The following is a 24,259-nucleotide window of genomic DNA, read 5'->3' as shown; positions in this document are numbered from 1 at the left end:
ATTTTATTTATAAGCGCCTTTCAAGACACCCAAGGACACTTTACAATAACAAAAAACACAAAACAATACGGGTTGAGCAGCGGCAGCCAAAACGCGCCAGCGTTCACTCAACCCGAAAGTCAGAAAGAAACAAGGGAGGGAGAGGGGGAGAAAAAAACCCCCACGCTCGAACTACCCTCATTTGAGGATAATTTGAGTGAGGCAAAAAACTCCTGCACAAGCATATGACAGTTACAACAGGTCACAAGACATAAATAATTCGCGCATTAGTCAAGAAACGGCATCGTGAACAGATTTGAAATAGCCCGTAGTGTCTGCCCAAGTCTTTACGCGGAGATGGGTAAGCAGAATTGTTCTCTAGTTTTGGTTTGCGATGTGGAATGCTGCTGATCTCCAACAACGTATGCACGCGCCCTGTGGCATTCGGTCATCGGCACGGTATTCTGAACCCAAATCTACAAGTATAGTGGCACTTTGCAATTTTGCACAACCCTGTGGAACAGCATTACCACTATAATCACTGTAGCTCCAGCTCTGTACTTACTTGAACCACCGTCACTGATGTATACTCCACTGCACCAGACACTTTTCAGCGCTCAAGGTCATCTGCACAATTGCACACATGTACTACAAATACTGCTACTCGTCACTTTAAAATGGTTCAATGATTTTCTGCACCAAATGTACAACTGTTAATAGTATTGTATTCTACCACTGATCACTTTAGCTCTGCTTGGTACTTTGCACATTGTCTCACAGCTGTCACTGGGTGGTACCACCGCACTACGGTTCACTTACATTACGGAATGTCCTGCCATACTTATTTGTCATGTCCTTTTTTATGATGATACTAATACAGCGTGATATACCGGAGACAAATTCCTTGTGTGTTCTACATACTTGGCCAATAAAGATGATTCTGATTCTGACTCTGACAAAAGGGTTATGTATGACTAAATACTTCAATTACATTCCAGACGTCCAGTGAAGATCACCAGCAGGCTATTAATGCCATTCATTTATTTTTTAAACAAATACTGTAACCTGGAAATGAATGTACAGTATAACAGATATCAGAAGTAGAAATAACTGCCTTGATCACATGATCTAGACTATTCCACATGACATAAAACAAAGGAAGAAAACAATACTATAAATTGTAAACCAAGACATTTGTGCACCAGGATTGTTCCTTAACCTTAACATACACGTCTTAAGTAAACTTTTTTTTTAAATAAATATTTCAACTTTAGATTTGTGTTTTGAAGTCAGGATTGGAATGTGGAAAAGAACCACAACCAATGGACATTTTCTACATCAGCGTAAAATCTTTGGTTTCGGGACAAAGCCTAAAACCATGGTGCCAATGTTTCGAGCTTCAGTAGGGTAATGGATGATCCCGCATCATGTGCAGTATTGAATATCATGCCCTCTTGCGGCCCATTTAAAGACACTTCTATTAAGGCATTTCAGGTCAAATGCCATCAAAATAAAACCAACGGCCCATCTTGGTACACGACAACCAAAGAACTGTGTGAAAGACATTTTAACATATTCAATAAAACGGTTCTGCACAAAAAAATAAAAAATATAAAAGTGTGCCAGGCGGATGCCGAAGGTTCAAACGCATCGCGCGGCTCACTAGTGGGATCCCAATGATGTTTTCTAAATGTACCGATATGAGTTTAACAGCATCCACTATCATGACATATCTACAATGTTCTTTTGGCGGGACATCTCGACTGATTCATGGTTGGATGAATGACAAATTCTGCCATTCTTCTATGGGGAACACTTGAATGGTTTGACAAGTATAAAAAGAGTTTGTTGGTATTGGCTCTGTTGGTCCCGCCGTTTGCTGCTCAATCAGAGATTTGATCAGGTTGACAGTTCTCCGTGATATTCAAGTCTCCAATTGGCTCAACATCTTCGACGCCAGCCAACACGCAAGAGGAGGAGCCAGCCTGCATCACGTTTTCGCTCGGAGAATCTTCAACGGCTGAGGAGACAGATTGCATCACGGTTTCGCTCGGAGAATCTTCAACAGCTGAGGAGACAGATTGCATCGCGCTTTCTCCGACAGAATCTTCGGGAGCTGCAGGCAATACGGGCAAAGGTTGAAGTTGTTCAATCTTGGTGTGAGGTAAGTGTTCCATCTTCTCGATTTGAACCGGTTCGAAGGTCGTTTCCGTTGGTGATGACTTCAAAACTGTGAGTGACTGTGTAAAAAAACAAATATCCAGAGTTTAGTGTCAATATGCAGAAAACAATGACAATGTTTGCTTGAGTTTGGAGGCTACAAATGAGGAGAGTAAGGCTGTAACTAATATTTCTTTTTAGGGATGGTGAATACTGAAGGCTGCTGAATAAAAAATAAAATACGTTAAAAAAACAGTAACAATTGTAAAGAGCACAGCCACCTTATCTATATCTATATTGCACTTAACTGAACTGTGTACAGCTCTCTCTGAAACACTTATTTTTGTGCATGCAAACACTTTGATTTTCTTCTTCTACCCCCAATTTTGCTGCTGTAGACTGTAAATTTCCCCAGTGTGGGACAAATAAAGGATATCTTAATCTTACTGACACCGACCTTATTTCAAGGCCTTGAATATTGAAGGTGACGATAGCTGAAGGTAAATCTGGGCGATATGACCATATTTAGGGTGACAACGATACTATCATGTCTATCGTCATTGTCATCTGCAGCGTACTGCATGTAATAAGAACGCGAGTTGGAGGCATGATTAGTGACCAAAAGTATTTAAATTAAAGGAAAATTAACAACTAACAAGGTGGGTGAATGCAAATAACAAATACTACTACTTTCGGAAAGAATAAAATAACAACAAACAAAAATTCTCAATACAGTCATACCTCAGTTTTCGACCATAATCCGTTCCAGAAAGCTGTTTGAAAACCGATTTGTTCGAAAACCGAAAACACGTTCTTAAAAAAAAAAATCTTTATTGAACACGTCTGCTCACAATAAAACGCTACACGAGTGTCACTTCCTCATCTACCTGAGGAAGCGTCACTTTCTTGTGTAAGGTGAGAGGACTCAAGTGGCACATTCAAGTGCGCTCAGTTTGGTCGAGAACCGATTTTCGGTCGTAATCTGAGGCATAAAAAACTCGAAATATTTGGTCGAAAACCGATTTGGTCGAGAACAGAGACGTTCGAAAACTGAGGTTTGACTGTAGCCATTTACAAAATGTATATATAAATACAGTATATATATTAAAGGCCTTTGGAGTATGCTGGTTAGCGGGCACTCCTTCAAACTATATAAGAATCACAGTTTTTATTTTGAGCCTCATCAAAACACAAAGAATAACAAAACTGAAAATGACAGCTTTTAACGTTTTTTTCCAATATGCCGGACACTGTCCCAAAAAGCTTCGCTGGGCTGCTTAAAGCAAGTATGACTCGTGTTGAAATAAACAATGTGTGTAATTCTTTTTGTTGTATGTTTAGTCTTATAGTAAACTCCAACTAGCGTGTCATTGAACAGCTGCAAGTACGCTCAGGAACGGACGGGAGAATAATCGACGCAAGACATGAGATGAGGCGTTCAAGGTATTTTGACAATGTTGAGAACTTGCCAACACACTGCATCATTCGGTATATTAATTGCTATTCTTCCATTGTAATATTCTTAATCACGAGAAGCCAAAAATGAATTTCCGATTCGATTGCTTAGCCCAAGAATGTAGATGACTATTCCCCCCCATGCTTGTCCCTTTTGCTTCTGAACAAATTGTAAACATTGATTGCACCCTTTGAGCCATTAAAAGCTAAATCCCGGTGAGTTTCTGATACAGCTCAGAATGTTGTTGGATTAGAATAGATTACAGAACTCATGACACTTGCTCATCAGACCACACAAGTCTGTGTATGTGTCGCAACATGACTCCATAGCGAATGCACTACATCGAGCATACCTTTGAGGAGTAATCAGATGTTTCTGTGTTATTTTGGTGTGCAGTTTGATTGACGATGATCGGTTTGTCGTGTCTCTGGCAGGCAATATCACCCGTTTCTCGAGCCTCCTTCATCTTGGGGAGTATTTCCTTCCTTTTCATTCGGACAGTCTCACTGTAGTCCTGGCTTGATTCAGAAGACAAGATAAGTTTACAAATGAATTTATGTGTTGTCATGAGATGGTTCAAAAAGTTAATTCCCATTCGTGGGGGCATTATCTTGGTACTGTTTTTTTGTGTTTGTGGCGGTAAAGTCGCAGTCTAATATGTACGTCGCGTTTTGTACTCACACTCCAGTTTCGGCTTTGACACCTGTTGGGTTCAAAACAGAAGAAGGCTTTAAAGAGAAGTGACACAACACACAACGTGATGTCACAAGCTTCAAAACTCATACCTTTCTCCTCAATGACTTTGCATATGTGATTTGTTCTGTCATTTAAATGTTTGCTCATCACGTCTCCGCCTGACGCATCCACCAGGAGGTCACAGTTGAGACACACCAGCGTTAATCTACAGGAAAAGCGACCATTTATCAGATGTGAACTAAATTAATTCATTCACCGACAGCCGTTTTCATGGCAGAGTTCCCCCATATTGCCAACCGTTTTAGAGCATTTTGACTGACTGTTTCAGACACAGAGGATATGTTGTTTTGGGACAGTATAGCAGAACATAAGATTGTTTCTATTTTATTTGATTATTTTTGTTACATTTTTTCGTATTCAGGAATAGAACAAAGAAGAACAAAACGGAACAGAAACATTTTGAGCAGAACAGTGACTTTGCTGCTAATATTTGGTTCAAAAATCCAGTTGAGTACATACAGCCACTGTTGTGACTTAGTAAATAAGACAGCAATCAACCCAAATTAGAAAACCTACTTCATTGCAGATGAGTGTTTCCTCTGATCCACTTTGGAAAACCTGCTCTTGCTGACTGTGCTGTGAAATCTGAACAAAGGGCAAAAATAAATAAATAAATTAATTAAAAATTAAAAACCCATCACCACCACCACTTATTAAGATACACACTGAAACCAGCTGCCTAAACTTGAAAAAAATACCGTATCATGTGATTTCCAATGGCAACTTTGCAACTTGTCCGATAATTGCAGGCGCCACAATCCGAAGAGAGCAAGAAGTGGGAAGAGAAGTCATCGATTTTGGTGTTGCACTCAATGCAGGTGTAACAACCTCCATTCACACTGAAATTTGGAAACGAGCACACGGTCAAAGAAATATTGACTCGCCTGTCCGATCCCACCATTCTTTCTACCACTCTATAAGAACCTGTGTTGTATGATTGAATCCAGCAGCCATTTTTGATGACTGAGCTCAATTACTCCGAATCACACTTGTTTACAAACTTAACTGTCGTATTTTTAACCAGTCTAATGGGTGTCTGGAAAAAAATAATTACACCCAAAATGAGCTACTTTGCATTTCTCAGTGCTCCAATAATGTCTATTAAGCTTGCTCCTGGTCTGGCATGAATACTCGGAAGCTCCATAATAGTGAATCCTGAAAAACAGCCTCTGATAGACTGAATGTTTCCAGACGGAATTTTGGCGAAGCAAAGATTTCAGGTAACAAACCTCATGCTTTTGAGTGACAGGTTGCAATTGGTAGCAGAATTCCCTTTATTCTTCAGAACTGTCTTGGGCTTGACTGCTTCGGAGGTGTTACGTTTGGATTTGGCCAAACCACCAGGTTTGATTTTTGCACTCATGCTCAGCGTTTCAGGAGTTAAAACGACAGCAGATCGATCCACTGAACTCGACATGGCGACCGTCTTGGCACTGAGGGAGGCCCGAATAGTCACCTGCGGTGCGGAAGTAAAAGAGAATATTAATGTCATGAAGATACTTAACCAGATTAGGATGATGTCGATGAGATAAATCACACCTTTGTCCCCGCGGGCAGGCCCTCCAGTACTGAAGGCTTTTTAAAAGTCTTGTGGACTTGAGCCCTGTGGTCGATTCTATCTTTGTAGGTGAGGAAATTCAGTCGACATTTTCCGCAGCGATGGATGCCTTTTTTCTGAAACACAAAACAGATTGCACACGAAGTTGACAGCTTGCGCTCGTCTAACCGCAACATTAAGTGAGTAGGACTAGATGCATATTAATGAATAATATGTGCCTTCGAAAAAGTTGAGGAAACGCTACCCTCAACTATTGTAGTACGTCACGTTCTACAATATCTCGTTGCTTTATTTGAGAGGATCATTGGAAGGCAGCATCTTACCTGATGTTTCATGAAATGATGCATGTAACACTGACCATTTCTCAGAATTCTGAGACAAAAAGGGCACAGCAGGTCTTTTGTGTTTACATGGACACTTCGGAAATGTGTCTCCACGTCCGAGAAAAAGGAAGATCTGTAATTGCACACCTGTGTGGAGGAGACAGCCATGAGTTAATCTGTATCACGATTTGCATATGGTTTGAAACATTTCGAGGCAACGGACTTGACAGACGTAGGGCATCTCCCCGGGCTTGTGGTTGTCTTTCATATGCTCCAGAAGCACTTGCTCAGACTCAAACGCGAGCTCACATATCTTGCAATTCGCTAAAAAGGAGGAAATAAAAAGAATAAAACGGACACTCAAGGCGATGCACAGAACTGGAACGTGAACTGATCAGGTCTTCATGTGACATACTGGAAGATTCGATCGGGCTGTGCGCGCTCTCGATGTGGCACTGCAGATGGAATGGAGTTGTGTACTGGCGGTAGCAATGCTGGCAAGTTATGTGGCTCTCCCAGGACTCATTGTTCTGCTTCTCCAGCTCCAGGTGGTGCTTCATGTGGTTCATGAACCTGGAACAGAAGGAGAGACACACTTGTCACATTCACGCCCAGGACCCTCCAAGAAGTTGCGAGAGAATGAAGTCTTTTTTCCATGCTTACAGCTGTAAGCAATGTTCATAAAAGGGGCTTGGATAGATGGTTAAATCTTGAAATCCCGACAGCTAACAATACCTTTGAGTGCCGTATTTTCCTGATTTAAAAAGTTGCCATTTCTTTGAGGGGGGGGGGGGGGGGGTTGACCAATGGTATCTCTATGTAATTAGTAAGGTGCGGGTCCCACAGCTGTACAAAGGATAAATTAGGCCCTCTCCGTTCGCCTCACTTCATATGATGGATTATAATGGACCTTCCTTTTAATTACAGTAAGTTTTGTTTGGTCTAATGATGCAGTGACAATAAACGCATCCACAGCTATGTACCACGAATGCCCAATGAACCGAGACCCATTCATCAGTCTGTGCTTTTCTGCTACCTCAGCTCCCCAAATAGAATCTCTCATGTGTGTGACCTTTGACCACTACAGCGAGAGGGCAATTGAGGTACAGATGTGCGTCCCCATTAAAATTTGCTTACAGACGCTTTCTTTTAAGGGTTTCTACCACAGTTAATCAAAAGAATGGTTCATACACCGCCTAAACGAGTGCTCATTTTTCATCTTTCGGCCCACAAGGGTAAACAGTCTACTAAAGTCATCCATCTAAGATGTTCAATGTGTCTTTCTTGGCAACAATATTTTTACAGTGGGGCCTTGGACATCAAAATCTGGCAATGAGTCTTCTGTTTGTGCAGCGGTTAGCTTCAAATACAGTTACGTTGAAAACGTGTGGAATCTCAGTGCGTAGCCAGGCTTCCATAATTAATAGATGCAACTGGTCCGAATTCAGCGATTTCGTCCTAAATATAATTTTAGATCACCCATTTTGGGTGTTATGGATCTGGCTTTGGAGGTGAGAGAGGCTTAGCAGCGGAGTTAGAGTGGTTAGCGTGTACCTTAGCCTAGCCATTGCACATCTCGGCAGCCCTGTTGATCAGTATCGCCTGAAAATGATTTTTTTTCTTTTTTCAGAATAACTAGCTTCATGCAGCAGTCCGTGCATCTGCTCTGCAGCCAAAGTGCTTTGTATTTGCCGGGGCTTCTGTCTGAATGCTTGTTTTCTAAACTGCCACATGCTTTCATGCTCATCCGCAGCCCGTAAAGGAAAAGAGATCCAGACTAAGATGTGAAACCATGTTTTCTTACACACCGACTGCCAACGCAAGCTTTAAGATTTCGTGTTGATCATGAACATACTTGATGTTGCTTTTGAGAACTTTGCAGCAGCTTTGACACTTGAAAGTGATGCTGCTTCTCTGCAGCAATGCCTTGGGAGGATCACCCTCAAATCTGCCGTAGTAGAATTCTGACACCAGCATGATGCGTTTGTGCGTGACAATGTTATTGGCGAGCAGAGCGTTCCCTTCCACTTTAGCCTGACAACTCTGAAACGATAGATTTAGACATTAAAATCCAGAAAGCATCAATAAAATATTTAAATGAAACATTGATGAACAAACATACAGTCATATGACAATCCAACGCCTCCTGCTGTAGGAATTCTTCTTTACAGTTTGGGCAATTTCTCTTAATGTCACCATTTTCCAATGGTTTGGTCACGTTTGCTTGGCCTAAAGGTACAAAAAAAGCATAGGAATAACTACAGTGACTGACAATGCAAAAGTTAATCACAAAAAAACAACAACAACAACATGAAAGTGCAGAGGAAATTTTGGTATTATTCTGGAGGAGTTGATTAATTGGGTCTTAGAACAAATGTAGCAAAATAGAGTGCACTACTACAGTGCTGTGATGTAGTTTTTGCCTCCTTCCTGATTCCAAATACTTTTTCACGGCACTGTACTTTGCCGCAACCAGAAGATGCTCGCCTCTCGTTTGTGGCCTGAAGAGAACAACATGGCATTAGCAACTTGAACTACATCCACGCAGACCTTCACTACTGCAAATCCTATTTAGAGCATTTGGTGCAGATCAAAATTAGGGTTAATCCTTGGTGGAGTTCAGCGCCTAGTGAGTTCCATTATAGTTGTGCAGTGAACCCCCGTTTATTGCAGAGAACAGCCGCATAGGGAGACACCAAGTAATTTTTTTTATGTTTGAATTGAAATTCTAGTTTCATTTACTGTATTGTGGTGTACGGCACTTTATAACAACAGCAGTTGTTTTTTTAAAGTACCGGTACTATTTAATTGAAGCTGAATTGCGTTTGCGTTAGGTGGAGGCAGTTCACTAGCTTAAAGCTAACGTAATGTGAAAAGAAAATGACAGGTTAACAGAAATAAGCATCGACAAGAGTTATTATAAACCTTCATAGACTGCTACTTTGGCGCACACAGAGCAGTAACACATGCAAACAATATACAACAATACTCTGAGCCATACATTCCCTCTGCTCTGTGGGAACAATGACTATTACCGAGCTTACAATAATTGGGGACCTCTGCCTCTTCTACTTGTTCTTATTATGCTGCATCTCTTGTAGTAGATATTAGTGCTCCCAGCATGTTCCAGCACAACGCTGTACTACACTACAGGCACATGACTCTAAATTCAAATGTATACTGTAAAAGGCCTTGACAACAAATTGCTGGAAAAAAACACTTTAGTTAATTGAACTTGGCAATAAAAGTTGTAAAGAGTAAAAACTTACAGACATCATCTTTGAATCTTTTTGCAGCAGTGTCTATTTGCTGAGCTGGCAACACCCGCTTCAGAGTCTCTGTGGAGTATACAAAATAGGCACATTGAGTAACACGTGCTCAAATTAGCATGACGCCTTTCAAGGGCACACCTTTGTTTAAGCTGTTAGCCTGACCAGGCAAGGCAATGGTCTGCAGAGAAGTGGCTTGGCTGACTTGTAGCAGACGGGGTTTGGCTGTATATACAGTAGGGTTCTGCACATTAGCCAACGTCACAACATTGTTTCGGATCTGCTGCACATGAGGCCGATGGACAACACCGGGCACCGCAGTTGTTACTGGTGCGAACCGCTGGATGAGCTGCTGTGGCTGACCGGCTGAAATACACAACATCCCAACTCTTAAAAGCGCACTCAAAACCACAATTAAAGACAAACATCAGCTATATTTGTATTTTAAATAACCAACAAAGTGAATGCAGAAATCTGTTGCTTAGTACATTATACAGGTTTGAATATAATCGTTGACCATGTGCGTCATTGCGGCGTGAGAAAGACCCATGACAACAGTTCGATATGTTCCAGCCACTGGAGACATGAAGCGAATTTTTGTCACAGTCAAAAATGTAGTTATGTGGAAACATGAGCAATACGATAGAAGACACATGACAGTTGAGCGGGGCGTGCTTCCAATGACATAAGCAACTGAACTTTACCTGTTACAAGGGTAAATTTGGTCCCAGGAGGATACTGATTCCCAAGAGTGGCAATGAGGTTGTTGTTGCTGGTTAACTGTTGGGTTACGATTAAGCCCTTGGATTAAAACAGATCAATATGTAGAATATTACTTACTCGAGGCACATGGAGGGAAAAAAAAATATTACATGGTTTAAAGTACAATACCTGATCATTGACAATAACAGGCTGCGGAGTCAGTGTTGTGAAACCAGATGAAGAGGTGCTGATGGCATTTCCAGCTATTTTCAAAGGTAACATTATAGAAGAGGAGGCTAGGGTTGACGCAGGAGCAGGAGCAGAGTTGGCTTCTTGCTTCTCCACATTGGTCTTTGAGGTAGGTGGAGAGATTGGTGGCACCTCTTTTTCGTTTTTTGCTGGAAGACACGTTTTTAAAAAACAAATGGACATCTGATATTAGGTGCAACGACCAAAATAATAGCTTAGGACAAATACATTGAGATAACAATTAAGAAATCTCTTCATGGCCAATAAATATCCAAGCTCCACATATAGTATCACTGAAATGAAAATATACCCAAACAGTAATTCTCATAAAAAGTGTACATACATACTACTCCAACAAATATGGGCTCGTCGTCATCGTCATCATCCTCAATTAACACATGCTGTGGCGCTGGTTTCTGCCATGGCTCGAGCTCCTCTTCCTCACATTCCATAAAGAGTTCAGACATTTTGGATCTACAATACACACACACACCAAAAAATTATATATATATATATATATATATATATATAAGATAAGAAGATAAGAAAACCTTTATTAGTCTCGCAATGGAGAAATTCCCAATTCACAGCAGCAAAGTTATGAAAGGAAGAAGTAGAACAACAAAATATAGGAGCTGCTGGAAAGGCAGCCACTCACGCGGCGCCATTTTGAAGTCAAAATAACAAAAATAACACAACACAACACATAGGACACAGACAGTCGTGCAATCTTCACCACTTTTCTGCATACACTTTGTTGTCTGAAGCAGTTATAGATGAAAGAGGAGAGGATCAAAGTGTCCTTTCACCAGTGGATCAGAGACGTCATGCTGAAAATGTGCACACGTCTGCTACAAGCTAAGTTTTGAAAGCAAACACAAAGCTGTAGCGTCCATTGACGAAAAAGAGATTGGCTCACACCTGTCCCATGTAAATCCACTTCAATTCCAAGCCGCGACTCCCAGTTCCACATCCGCATCGGCGCTCTGCACTAACGCTCCTTTCTTCTCATCGTTGGCTCCTCAAGCCTTACATCCATCCAGCCGCAGACCGTTCAACAGCACCGATCTCTCCGCTGAACAAAGCGGGGCTGTGAAAAATGCTGCCCATTACAGGCGCAAGACACAAGCGCCCCGGGACAGTCCAGCAACGACAGTCAAATGGCGCCGACATTCCTCCCAGGCAAAAACAGTGCTGGTATATGCTGCCGAGAAGGCGCAACCACCAAGCACATATATATATATATATATATATATATATATACTCTATATATTAGAGCTGTCAAACGATTAAAATATTTAATCAAAAACGCAACTGTCATAATTAACTCAAATTAACCAATAATTAATCGTGATTACTCACATTTTTTTAATCATTTCTAAATTTAATTTCCTTTTATATTTTTTGTCCTATTTTTCCCCGTTTTAATGCTCTCATCAACATGGAATCATGAATCAGTTTTCTGTGTGCAAAATGCAAATATTTACTGAAACAACAATTTCGATTTTCAATTTTACATGAAAAATGTTCACTTGGAGCAGTTATTCACACATAATCTTTCACACAATGTTACTGTCTATCAACAACAGCGAAAAAAATATTTTGTCACACAACAGCCCCTTTACCAGCTCTTTTTAGGGAATCAAACCAGAGCAATATAAAATTATATAGTGCACATCTAAGGTAAACTAGTACTCAGCCTATCGTGGATTTAAGACATGGTTGCATAATTTGTTTTTCTCAAGTTTGCTTTGAACACAGCAGTCAGGCTATGTTAATTCTGTTGGTCCTTCATGCGCGGAAGTCTCTCTATGGTTTTGTGTAGACATCAACACTGGAGATGTTTTCTTATTTTCAGCGTGGTCGCGACCACTGCACCGCTGAACTCTCGACGTGTCTCAGTGCACCGTCACTGTCAGACGAATACAGAGAAGCTCCACCCCCTTTATTTATATGGACACGGAACACGGTAACCTTCCACACAAAATAGTTCCAAACAAGTAACAATTGTGTCCGTGGCATACATCGTACTCAACAGACTACCTGCTCTTTATTCACCAGAGGCTCATCAGTCTCTTATTTCTCTCCCGAAACAGTGCCTTCTCCGCTACGTACAATTTCTGTGCATAGCTTGTAATGGAGGCTCTCGCTGGCAATCCGTAGTGGAGTCGTTAGATACAATGCGAATGATTTCAGCTTGAGTCGAGCTGTGGACAAGGTCAAGGTTCAAGGTCATCTTTATTGTCAATTATGCTTTATGTATGACATGCAGCATAGATGAAATTTCTTCCTCTCAATCCTCAGTGCAAATATGCATGCAAACATGCTGTGCATTAAACACACACAGCTAAGACAAGATAGCAGCTACCCGGTATAAAAAAGACATAATATGTAATCTGAACAGTATAACAGTATAGATGATATAAACAATATAAACAGTATAAACAATGGCACTTGTGGCTAGTGTGGGTAAAGTGGACATTGTTGACAGACTTGCATTCAGCAGCCATACATTTAGCTATGGCTTCAGCAAATTTGTTCTTCGTCGTGTTATCCATTTTCTTCGCTTTGAAATGATCCATAGCTGTCTGTCTTAGACGAGGGGGCGGAGTACTCACATCAGCTGTGTGCTTGGCCATTAAGTGGTATTTCAGACTCAATGTGCTATGATGATAGCTCAGTTTACGACTGCAAAACATACAGGTAACTTTGGTCTTGTCATTGGAACTATCTAGCAACTTTTTAAAAGTAAACTTCCCATTCATAAACACTTTAAGTATCCGGTTTCGGTGACTCGCGCTGGCAAAACAGACATGGGCGTGGACTTCTGCAGCGCGCTTGATGTTTTGTTTCCGCTTTATTTAGAGAGCAACATAACATCCGCTGTGATGTGTTGCTGCATTAGTCTCGCGAGAAAAAATTTAATCACGTTGAAATTCTTTTAAATTAATGCCGATAATTACACGCCAAACTGACAGCTCTAAAAGATATATATACTGTGTGTGTGTATATATATATATATATATATATATATATAAAATATACATCAACTTTTAAATAAAAGCAAACTTTTTTGTGTATCACTTTCCACGCATTAAAAATGCAATACTAAGTGCTGTACAGAAATAAACAATAGGAAAAAAATACTATCAAAAAAAAACTGACGAGAATAAGATAGGGGGGATTTATGATTAATTAATTAATTAGCATTTCCAAGTAGAAGGCTTCCATTGTTCATAGCAAGCTGCTGCTGAGTAGTACGAACGCAAACAATGGCTTTTAGAACGAAGAAAAGCTAGTTTGAAAAAGCAAAGTCAATGAGAGTCCAAATTCTAAAAACATAACTAGTGACTTGAATTGCCACGAAGAAACAGATAACATGAGCAGAATCACACTGTTTTCCATATGAAAGGAAAGGAGCCAGTGGAAAGCAATCGAGAATGATTTGCAATGAAAATTGCCAAAGACACCCAATGTCCATTCCTTTGTTGCAAAAGCAGTGATTTATCAAAGGGTTGGATGTTTTTGAACTCTCGTATGTGGTTGTACTTGCACTTCAAAAAAACATTACGCTTCAAGGATGCAGAGGTAAAAAATAAAAATAAAACAAGCCATGTCATTGTTTGGACCTCATGGGTTAAAATTAGGCGCGGGAAGTTGGGTTTTATAGTCCTAATGTAATCCATCCATTTTCTAATGTGTTTATCCTCAAAAGGGTCGCGGGCGTGCTGGAGCCTATCCCAGCTGTCTTCGGGCAGTAGGCGGGGTACACCCTGAATTGGTTGCCAATCGCAGGGCACACAGAGACGAACAACCATTCGCACTCACACAGCGTGGATGGTTGTTCGTCTCTGTGTGCCCTGCGATTGGCTGGCAACTGGTTCAGGGTGTCCCTCGCCTACTCCCCGAAGACGGCTGGGATAGGCTGCAGCACCCCCCCCCCTCCCATTTCATATTGGAAACAGAGAAGGAGAGTAAGATTCTGAGATGTTCCAGTAGACATTTCATAATCATGGTAAAAGGTCATTCCATGCCAAATCACCCAGTGGATTTTGATTTGAATAAAACTAAATAGAAAATTTGCATGTTTTGAAATGAAGTCCTGGTAGAGTTGTCCGGTAATGTCCCTTTTGAACGTTGTCAATTAATGGTTTGTAGGGTTAACATATTTGTGAAAAATTTTATTAGACTTATTTTAAACTTAAAATGCGGATGTATTTGTGGATCTGAAAAACATGTGAAAATTGCAGATGTACTTGTGTGATTAATTTTGACACAAATCTCTCCCCATCAGGGAGGTTCAAGACTAAAGTGACACTGCAAACACTGATGCCTTTTTGCTCTGTGCATTGTGCTTAGTAAATAAATGAACAATAAATAGATAAATAAATATATATATATATAGTACCAGCAGACCAGTGATGGGCTACTGTGACTTACAAAGAACAATTAAAACAGAGGAATGTAAACATTTATTTAGTTAGTACAACATGGTAATTTTTTCTTCTGTACCAAATATATATTTAGAAAAAAATAGATTATGTTCAATCAAAATGCTGTTTTTATCTTGATTGATAATAATATTTTTTTCTTTAAAAAAAGGTACCCTTTTGAACAGTAATTTTAAGACTATGATACCGCAATACTTTCGCTCACGGTTATCATAACATCAGAATCTAATGTTGGCCCAATGCCCATGCCTACGATTGATTGTATCAAATATGTGTCGTATTGTTCTAAGGCCAAAAATAGGAAAAGACTGATCTAAAACAGCAGAGATTACCACTTGACACTAAACCATTGAGATGACCTGCTCTGACTCTAGTAAACCTCGAAAACCTCCATTCTGACTTTCAGTTCTCAGTCCGAAACTGTGAAAATCATGAGTTGTAAACCCAGCTTTAGGTATATCAGGATGCATGACCCAAAACAAATCAGCAGATTGTTTTATGTCACCTGGTAGTATGCTTCATATTGTTAACAAACATTATGAAATGGTCTGACTAAGCAAATGCAAACTTAAGTTTTGTCATCGTTTTCTAGTCAAGTCAGCGCAAAGTTTCTTGCAAAAATATATTTTTTAAAAACGGTCCTAGTCAAAATATCGATTAATCGATGCATCGGAGTCCATAATACCATTGCAATATTTATATCAACATTGGATCGAAACACAAACTAAAGAATCAAAATAGCATCACAACCTAAATAACTAAACAAATCATGAGGTTCCTAATACCCAGCCCGAACGTATTGATTGCTATGCTTTTTACAATTGTGTACAATTACTGACTGCACACCATCAACAACAGCTAAATCATGTGTTCTAGAGGGCGATCTATTAAACAAACAACAACAACAACAACAAAAAAACTGTTGTGAGAAATATTTCGACTTTTGTCATGTAAAACAATTTAACGTTCTTGTTATATACTCGCACAAAGCTTCCATCCAAGATGGCGGCGGTATTGACGACGTAAGTGGAAAAACCTGTGCGAATGCTTATCCCATTTCTATTCACACTCCAAACAAATTGCTCCAAAAACGAACCCAAATGATCAGCAGTTGCTTGCACAAAAGGGGGTCGATATCAAACGTGTGACATTGCTACAAATAAAACAAACTACATACCTCGATAATGTAAACACACGTTGTATTTCAAAACAACACACGGCATGGAATTTACTTAATTTGAAATACTGTTTGAGTGCACATTTTGTCAAAGAGTGTTAAAAATACAGATAACAAAGATGTGCACTGGCCAACATGTTAAAACAGTATTAGCGTCCAGTTGTATTGCAGCAAGTAATGCTAACTTACTAGCGCGTTCGTGTTTTTGTTTTTTTGCAATGCCTTTTTTGGCCAACCACATTTGAAACGAGGGAGGGCGTCTTATTCGTGACACTTCAGCGACTTGGGTGCATTAATTAATCTGGCGTTGCTTAGTTCGTCTCTTCCTGCTTGTCGTAAGACAATAATCTTTTGCTAGCATTAGCTTGTTGTCAATTGTCTGAAATATTGAGGTTGGGATAAACTGGATCGCATGGAGAATCTTTTCTGGGAGCTTTATGCTTACCTCTCTACTAGCCAGGTGTAAGTCTTAATCACCAGCGTCGCAGTGGTAGTTAGATGTGGAAGTAGGGTTGTAAATACTGCGCTTCCCCACCACAACACCAGCGGTGGAAATGGTGCCCAGTCTGAGACAAGCGCGGCGGAAACACTCGTTGCGGATCTGGACCAATCATGGCGATTTCCACTTCAACTGAGTCAGGAACATCCGATGTACGAGCGCCCCCTGAACTAAAAAAGAACCCCTCGAACCACAAATGGAAATCCGCTGTCATTTTTTTGTATCACGGCGCTCTTTGTCCTCCCTAGTAAGACAACTTTGGCATACTAGACTGTAGTAACGGGTTTTCCCCATTACTAGTACCACTTTTACTAGTAATGGGAAAAACTTAACTCTGAGGTCAATTGAACCTTACTAGAGTAGGTCACTAGTAAGGTTCAATTACGTACTAGTACACTAGTACTACTTACTTACGTACTACTACAACAGTACGTTGTAAGTTTGCCTCCCCGCACCATGTATTTGTACTACAACTGTCCTATGCCAACATTGTCCTACTCATGTGCAGCAACTGTCATCCATCCATCCCTTCCGGTGTTCACAAATTAGTCTTTATTACACGTACAAGACACAAGTGTTTTTCACTTTTTTTTCAATATTCTACTCGTGCGATTATGAATGAAAACTAGAGACCCTGTGAATAAATGTTCCAATTATCCTTGTGACATTTCCAGGGGTGTGGTGGCAATTGGGACCTCTCTATCTCAAATTCCCGGGCTGAATTTCGAACCCAGTACGTCCTTGGACATTGCTGTATAATATTTTTTTAATTAACATCGACCACTTAACTCTGAGGTCAGTGAACCATGCCGTGGAGTGAATAGCAACGTGATTAATTGACCCACCGCATCAAAAAGATGTTTAGTTGCCAATAGATGCCACAAGATGGTACCAAATGCCAATTTTTTGTTTCCAAATGAAGCTCCTCAACTTACTCCAAATAGTTTCCTTGGATGCCACAAATTGCCTAAAAGTAATATTTTTATTGCTTTTGCAACACTTGAAAACTGTGTGCTACTAGAACTACGAGGCACATTATAAAATTATGTCTACATCTATTTATCCATCCATTTTAAACAGCGCTTATCCTGCACAGGGTGGGGGGGGGGGTGCTGTAGCCTTTCCCAGCTGACTTTGGGCGGAAGGCCAGCGACACCCTGAATTGGTCGCTAATCAGTCGCAGGGCACTGTCTGCATCATGTTTGTCTGCTTGTCTCCCAACCTCTCTTCTTTGCCTTTGCATATCAGGTACTTCAAGTAGGCCAAGTAACTACTTAACTAATAGCGGGATGCTTTGTTACTGAGTGAAAGCGCACATTGTTGTGGATAGGTTGTTTGCTGTTTATAAAGTGCATAGGCAGATATATGCCAAATCAGCACCAAAAATAGCTATAGACCTACATAATTACTGGAAAATCATTTTCCAGGTTAATTTTAGATGCGTTACTGGGAAGAATTTAAAGAACAATCATTCGTGCCAAATTATAAAAAAGTCAACATCTAGATACGAACAGTGGCGTCTCTGGCATGAAAAGTTGAGTGGGGCACGACAGTGGACACTATAGATCCAGGAAGCAGCAAAGCCTAAACAGTATTTTATAAATCAAGACCGCAATCCATTTTATTCATAGCAAAAATAAGGCTATGAATAAAACCTTTGAATTGTTCAAAAATAAAGATGTTACTCATGAGTGTTGTTTATTTCTTGAAAAATAAGAATGCAGATCTTTCATCTGGGCAAATTTGTCAATAACCCGTCTGTCAAAGTCCAATATTTCATGAATGAATATTTCGTCAGACGTTCTGAAAGATTCTTCAAATCTTTGAATCCAACTGCAGACCATGTAGTGTCTCCTCCGAACAGCAGGCAAAGAAACCAAAACAGCGATTTTCTGATCACACACATGCAGTTAGCCATGTTTTCCTTTTGAACCATTCCAGGTGGAAGGAGCGTTTTTTTGTCCATTCGTGTTTGAACAATGTTAATATCCACCGTCTGATGCATCCCCAAACGTTAATTTCTATTTTTTGCTGAAGTGGCAAAATGCTAAATTAGAGTTTTGCTCCCGATAAAAACGTACCGAGCCTACTGGTATATACAGTACAGTACTGTATTGTCATCCGCCCAAACTGAGCGTGTGTTGATTTGCGCCTTTACGTCACGTCGCGTATATCATTCTGCTATTTTAATTGGATGATGGGCCCAGTTTATGTGGCCCCATGGCCGCCTACTGAGAGCAGTTTTGGACATGCGCGCAATGATTTGAGTGGCTCATCACATAAAGAATCGCTGATGGGCCGGTCCTTTAGATGAGTTTCAGGTTTGCAAAAAACAGTGATGTCATTAACTCATTAGGTACCGGCCAATTCTGGACCAAGTCTAAAAAGACGTTTAAACACGTCTTTGGGAGTGAATGAGTTAAGATGCGCGCACCGAGGAGGGAAAAGAGTTATACAGTACCTTGCAGGATTAGAGTGTCTACTTGCTGTAGCAGCTGCTCTTTCTATTCTGACAACCCAACGCACAGCACGAGGACGGCATTATTCACACGGCTCTGTCAGCGAGAGGATTTGGAGGCAGCCATGCCACTCACTCAGCGTGGCTTGCGCCTCCATGATGCGCGCGCAGTCAGACTTACTATCTGCCTACTCACATGAAAATGATCTATTTGAGTCGTGTTTGAAGAAGTTCGACCATTGAACTCGGAATTGTTGATAACGAAATTGTCTTAGGAACATAATTGGTATTTATTGAATATTATTCTTTTTGCAAAAATATGTATAAATCATTATCTATAAAGAAGAGCAATTCTGTTCACAATTATTTTGAACCTGCGTAGTGTTCAACAGCGCCATCTAGTACTGGCCCCGAAATGCCGAGGCGTCATCGTGCACAAAAGACTGAATAATAAAAATAAGGTAACCTGTACCCGTGGTTAGTATGACAAGCGATGCTAAAGTTTTGTTTGTGGCTGATTGATTTGAGTTTGTCCAACAGGTGGCAGTCTGCAATTATTAATCCTGTTCAAGGCAGCAGGGCCCCACAGCCATTTCAAACATTTCATGAAAATAAGTTACAATTAAACATGAACATGTCCTGCCATTAAAAATTTCAGAAAGTCTTAATGCTATATTATTAATAACATTTGTCAGTTGTCTCTGCCTAATAGAAATACAGGGTGTCCCCCCAAATTTGACCCAATTTCATAGTCGAACAATTCTCAAACAAACGAACTGAAATTTCATACAAGCTGTGTTTAATGTAGATTAAATTGTGTTACACTTTCTTTTTTTCCCGGGTGAAGAATGACATTCACTAACAATGAAAAGGCCTTTTTGGTCTGAGAATATACTAGAACACAGTCAAACAAGAATGTACAACGTGCATTTTTGGAGGAAATTCAAGAAACATACACAATCTGGAAAGAAGATATGGACATGGTGCAAAAGATTCAAAGAGGTGGACCGAACATTTGTGAAGCTTTGTGAAGTTGATTCTTGAATATATATCCGTTTAAATAGGTTGTTGGAATTTTTATTGGGGGAGAAAAAAGACTACTTTTGCTTTAAATTAGGCCTCAATATGACTGGCAAGACAGGGAATGTGTGTGTCACATCAACTGAACTCTTGCTGGTTAGTTACGGTAAGTCCTCCTCCAGGGCCGTACAGGGGAGAGAGACAGAGGACTGCAAGGCACTTACAGGGACGCCACACTGTTCAAAGGCAAAAGGCATAACACACACATGTACAAGTGTGTCTGTGTACATCTCAATTACAATTTAAGTTATGAGGGTGGTCATGGAGCAAATTTAATTTGTAAGTCAAGGTACCAGTTGTTAGTTTAATAAGCACATTTGGATGCTATTTGTGACTGGACTGAATGTACTTATTTCCTTTTTATTTTACAGGTGGTGTTGGGCTGTTTCATTCATGAATACAAAACGACAAAAAAGAAATAACCCCAGAGAAAGCATCCAAGGGACCGAAGGGCCCCAAATCGGATTCACTCAACTTTCTGATGTGCTCTTGCACAATCAAGCTCCTAGAAGCTGTCAACTCAACAACTTACGTTTTATTTCCTTAATCGGTGCACGTAAACATCAACCAAACAATATAAATTAGTCTTAAGACCACATTTTCATTTGTCCCTACACACATTACAGTCATTATTAAGTGTTATTTCTGGATGCAAGCCACTGTGTGCTTTCTGTGTGTGAAGCTCTGAATTGTGCCAAAGATGATACAAGTTTACTCCTTTCCTCTAAGCATAATGGAACCCACACAGTAAAACATCTGGTAAGGACCGGAGGGACAATTATCGTGTTTCTTAAAAGGTCACCGCATGTTCTTTTATGTGTTGTATGTAGTTAGACACATTTGATTCCCGCTTAATATCTGAGAACACTTATTTTCTTGCAACCTGAAAAGCAAGATGGATTGCTTACAAACCTGCGTTATCGCTAGGCTTTACACCTTGCAAAGATTCTCTCTTGGCATTTACTACACAGCGGAACTTCCAAAGTCTAAAATAATATTGGTTGACGTCCAAGTTGTTCTTATGTCAAAGCTATTTTCCCATAGGAGATAATGCTCAAAATGAATGAACTCATTCCAGGCTCCAACTATCACAGTCATAAAAGCCCTGGAAATGTTTATAACATTTTAACACTGTCAAACAAGTGAGAATTAAAAACTGCATACAACGCCCGAAGATGCCTGGTTGCTTTCCTAACCCACTAGTTGGGTAGCTGTGGATTTTGAGCAGATTTGGTTAAGGTGGGGTTGATTATTTTGACTCGGCAAATTGGATTGGAGATTGGCTTTGGGCAGACTCAAGAGCTGAAGCTGGTCGCAAGTTGTATAACTGAAATTTAAGTACATTTAATGTAACCTTGCTAGAAAATTGGTGGCAACTGAATTGCTCAGCGGGTAATAAACACTGCTGACGTTGAACGCGTGTTGGGTAAAAAATTAACCAAATATGGCTTTAAAAGGGATGAAATAAACTTTTTGGCTTTATCATTTAATGCAAAAAAAGTTGTGTCAAATGAATAACTCACAAAAAGGCCAATAGTGTTTAAAAAAGGGATGTCCGATTTGGGGGTTAAATGAATAAACCCCCAATTTTTTTTAAAACCTTGTTGGAAACAAGTGATGCATGTTTGAGGGATGAGAACAGCATAAATGGTGCAATAAAATGCTTAAAAGTGCTGTTAAATTCTTTGTGGAAGCCAAATTCAATGCAGTCCCTGTGAGCTCATCCATCACTCACCCAACCTTTCTGCACTGTTTCCTAGTTTCATTGGTTTGGGTCATTCAAGGACAACTGTGCTCTCACGACAAAGCAGACATGAGTCCCGACTGAAAAAAACCCCCTCACATTATTCAACCATAAAAAGAGGAACAAATAATTTCCTCAATTGAAAAATGGTTGTTCTTTGCTCACCTTGTCTATTCAAAACATCCCGATAGCTTTACTTGAGGAAAGTCTGTTGATCTCAACGTTAACATAGAATGTAAAACACCATGGATGGGCTAGTAAATAGCGTCAGTGTCACAGTGTTATTACCCATTTAAACAAAGGAAGTTTGAACAAATGACGGAGATAGCAATACGTACTCATGTATATGTTCTTTATCATCTGTGAAGACTGACTAGTATTCATCCATCCATCCATTTTCTAATGTGCTTATCTTCATAAGGGTCGCAGGTGTGCTCGAGCCCTTCCCAGCTGTCTTTGGGCAGTAGGCGGTGTACACCCTGAACTGGTAACCAGCCAATCGCATGGCACTCAGAGACAAACAACCATTCACGCTCACACTCACACCTAGGGACAATTTACTGCGTTCCATCAACTTGCCTTGCGTCTGTTTGAATTTGCGAGTAAACCGGAGTACACAGAGAACATGCAAACTCCACAAAGGAAGGCCAGAGCCGGAATCGAACCCCACACCTCTGCACTGAGAGGCGGACGTGCTAAGCAGTCCTGCACTGTGCCGCACTGACTAGTAGAGTATTCATTTTTAAAATTCAGTTTATTTTCATAAAATACAATATTATAAAATGCTTATAAAAACATCACACATTTTGTGTGTTTGTGTGCGCATGTGTGCGTTTTGGAAGAAATGAATGCCATTTCGATTCATTCCAATGGGGAAATATGGTTTGAAGTCAGAGTGTCTTGAGTTACAGCGTGGTCACTGAACGAAGGAAACTCCAATTTCAAGTCAACCAAAGTTCTACTTTTCCCAGTGTGCTTTTTACAAAAGAATCTATACTTCTAAAGATGGGGTGAATTTTTGCAACCCCCGAATAGCACTAATCATACTAATCAGTACAAATGAGAAGCCTTCTGCCAAAGCAAACATGAAACTGACTTCACTGCAGTCCTCTGGTTTGGTTTCTCGTTAGCGCGGAGGAAAAAGTAGTCCCAAACAGTTCGTGCCCTGCCTGCGACGTGCGAGAATGACTACTTTGGAGGAAAAAAATGCCTTCGTTTTCTCGAAGCATGTCATTGAATCAATCATTCCCAAGCGTTCTGTTAAAAAGTTTTGAGAAAAGCCCATCTTGCATTCATCTTTGTTCACCTTTCACGTATTGTAATGTGTCCTTAACTCGAATATGGAATGGCATTCTTTCTTTCTTTCTTACAAAAAAATGCACATTCCATTGTTATTCAAACGAGGCATAACATAACCAGCACAGATATGAGAGGTAGCAAAAGTATTCATACACCATTTGTGTAGAAGTACTTGGTAAAAGTAGGAATACTGATTCAACTCATGTACATGTTCAAGCAAGAAAGTACAGACTGTGAAATGTACATAAGTACAACTGTCATTCCAGAATTAGAGGACAATTTAGGTGCCAAAATTAAAAAGGACCCTTTTCATGTTTTCAAACAAAACAGGTATCTCTCTCTCTCTCTCTTCTCTCTCTCTATATATAATTTGATTCGTTCAGCTTCATCACCAGCCCGTACACTTTCATGCCAGTTTTCTGTTTGTGTTTTTGTCCCAGGCATGTCCCAGGACTCGTTTGCCTGAATTCATTTATTACAAAACATATTATTGAATAAATCGTTTAGACGTTGAAAAATAAAAGCTGCGTTCAAATGAAGTCCATCTCTCCTTTTGCCCATTCTCTACATAGAGTCATCCATTCGAAAACTACGAACCCCTCAACTCACAGACAGTTAAATTTTATTTGAATCGTAATTAAATTTTAAATCTTAGGCTAAATACACAAACGGTGTTGCAAATCAATGTTGTGCAGTCAGTAGTTTTGTTAGCAGTTATGGTAACTGGACAAGAATGAACTTAGCTATATAATAAACAAACACATCTTTAATGTTAATTGATTTTTTATGACATAAGTAACAGGGTTACATTGGTTTGAGTGACACACTCCATTACAGCTAAAAACACTGGAAAAAAAGAGGAATTATAGGAAAGCGCACAAGGGCCTATACAGTCTCGATAATTAGCTTGATGATGTCATCTCTCTTGAGTCATATAGCTCAGTTTTCTCTTCCTCTACATGACTAAACAAAAGAGGTGAAGCAAAAGTAAAATAAACTTCTTTAATAACAAAGAACACAAACAAACTCATACAAAAATTGACTTTTAAAGTATTTATTCTGTTGGCCATTAACAAGTAGGAAACAAGAGAAAAGAAAA

The 24,259-nt window shown here is 40.0% G+C and overlaps 1 protein-coding gene across 5 annotated transcripts; it reads right to left on the bottom strand.

The window, feature by feature from the left end:
• Window positions 1-985: 985 nt before the first annotated feature.
• znf280d (zinc finger protein 280D) lies at window positions 986-16,690 on the bottom strand. Of its 5 annotated transcripts, none has more exons than XM_086106988.1 (20): window positions 16,526-16,690; window positions 11,374-11,554; window positions 10,796-10,926; window positions 10,393-10,601; window positions 10,206-10,302; window positions 9,643-9,867; window positions 9,502-9,570; window positions 8,355-8,461; window positions 8,088-8,275; window positions 6,648-6,805; window positions 6,456-6,556; window positions 6,233-6,379; window positions 5,891-6,025; window positions 5,581-5,807; window positions 5,050-5,190; window positions 4,868-4,936; window positions 4,381-4,496; window positions 4,277-4,298; window positions 3,948-4,113; window positions 986-2,219 (listed from the first exon to the last, which is right to left on the bottom strand). In XM_086106988.1, the coding sequence occupies exons 3-20, from the start codon at window positions 10,917-10,919 to the stop codon at window positions 1,863-1,865; spliced, it is 2,658 nt and encodes an 885-aa protein (XP_085963114.1). In that variant the 5' UTR covers window positions 10,920-10,926; window positions 11,374-11,554; window positions 16,526-16,690; the 3' UTR covers window positions 986-1,862. The 5 variants fall into 5 exon arrangements, with proteins under 5 accessions (XP_085963114.1, XP_085963115.1, XP_085963116.1 ...); XM_086106989.1 differs by having other exon boundaries at window positions 11,374-11,542; XM_086106990.1 differs by having other exon boundaries at window positions 11,374-11,527.
• Between the last annotated feature and the right edge of the window lie 7,569 nt (window positions 16,691-24,259).

The sequence above is a fragment of the Hippocampus guttulatus genome, chromosome 3 (genome assembly GCF_054856545.1).
Source record: "Hippocampus guttulatus isolate MCC_2025c chromosome 3, RoL_Hgut_1.0, whole genome shotgun sequence".
Taxonomy (NCBI): domain Eukaryota; kingdom Metazoa; phylum Chordata; class Actinopteri; order Syngnathiformes; family Syngnathidae; genus Hippocampus; species Hippocampus guttulatus.
This window is presented reverse-complemented; position numbering and strand designations above follow the sequence as displayed.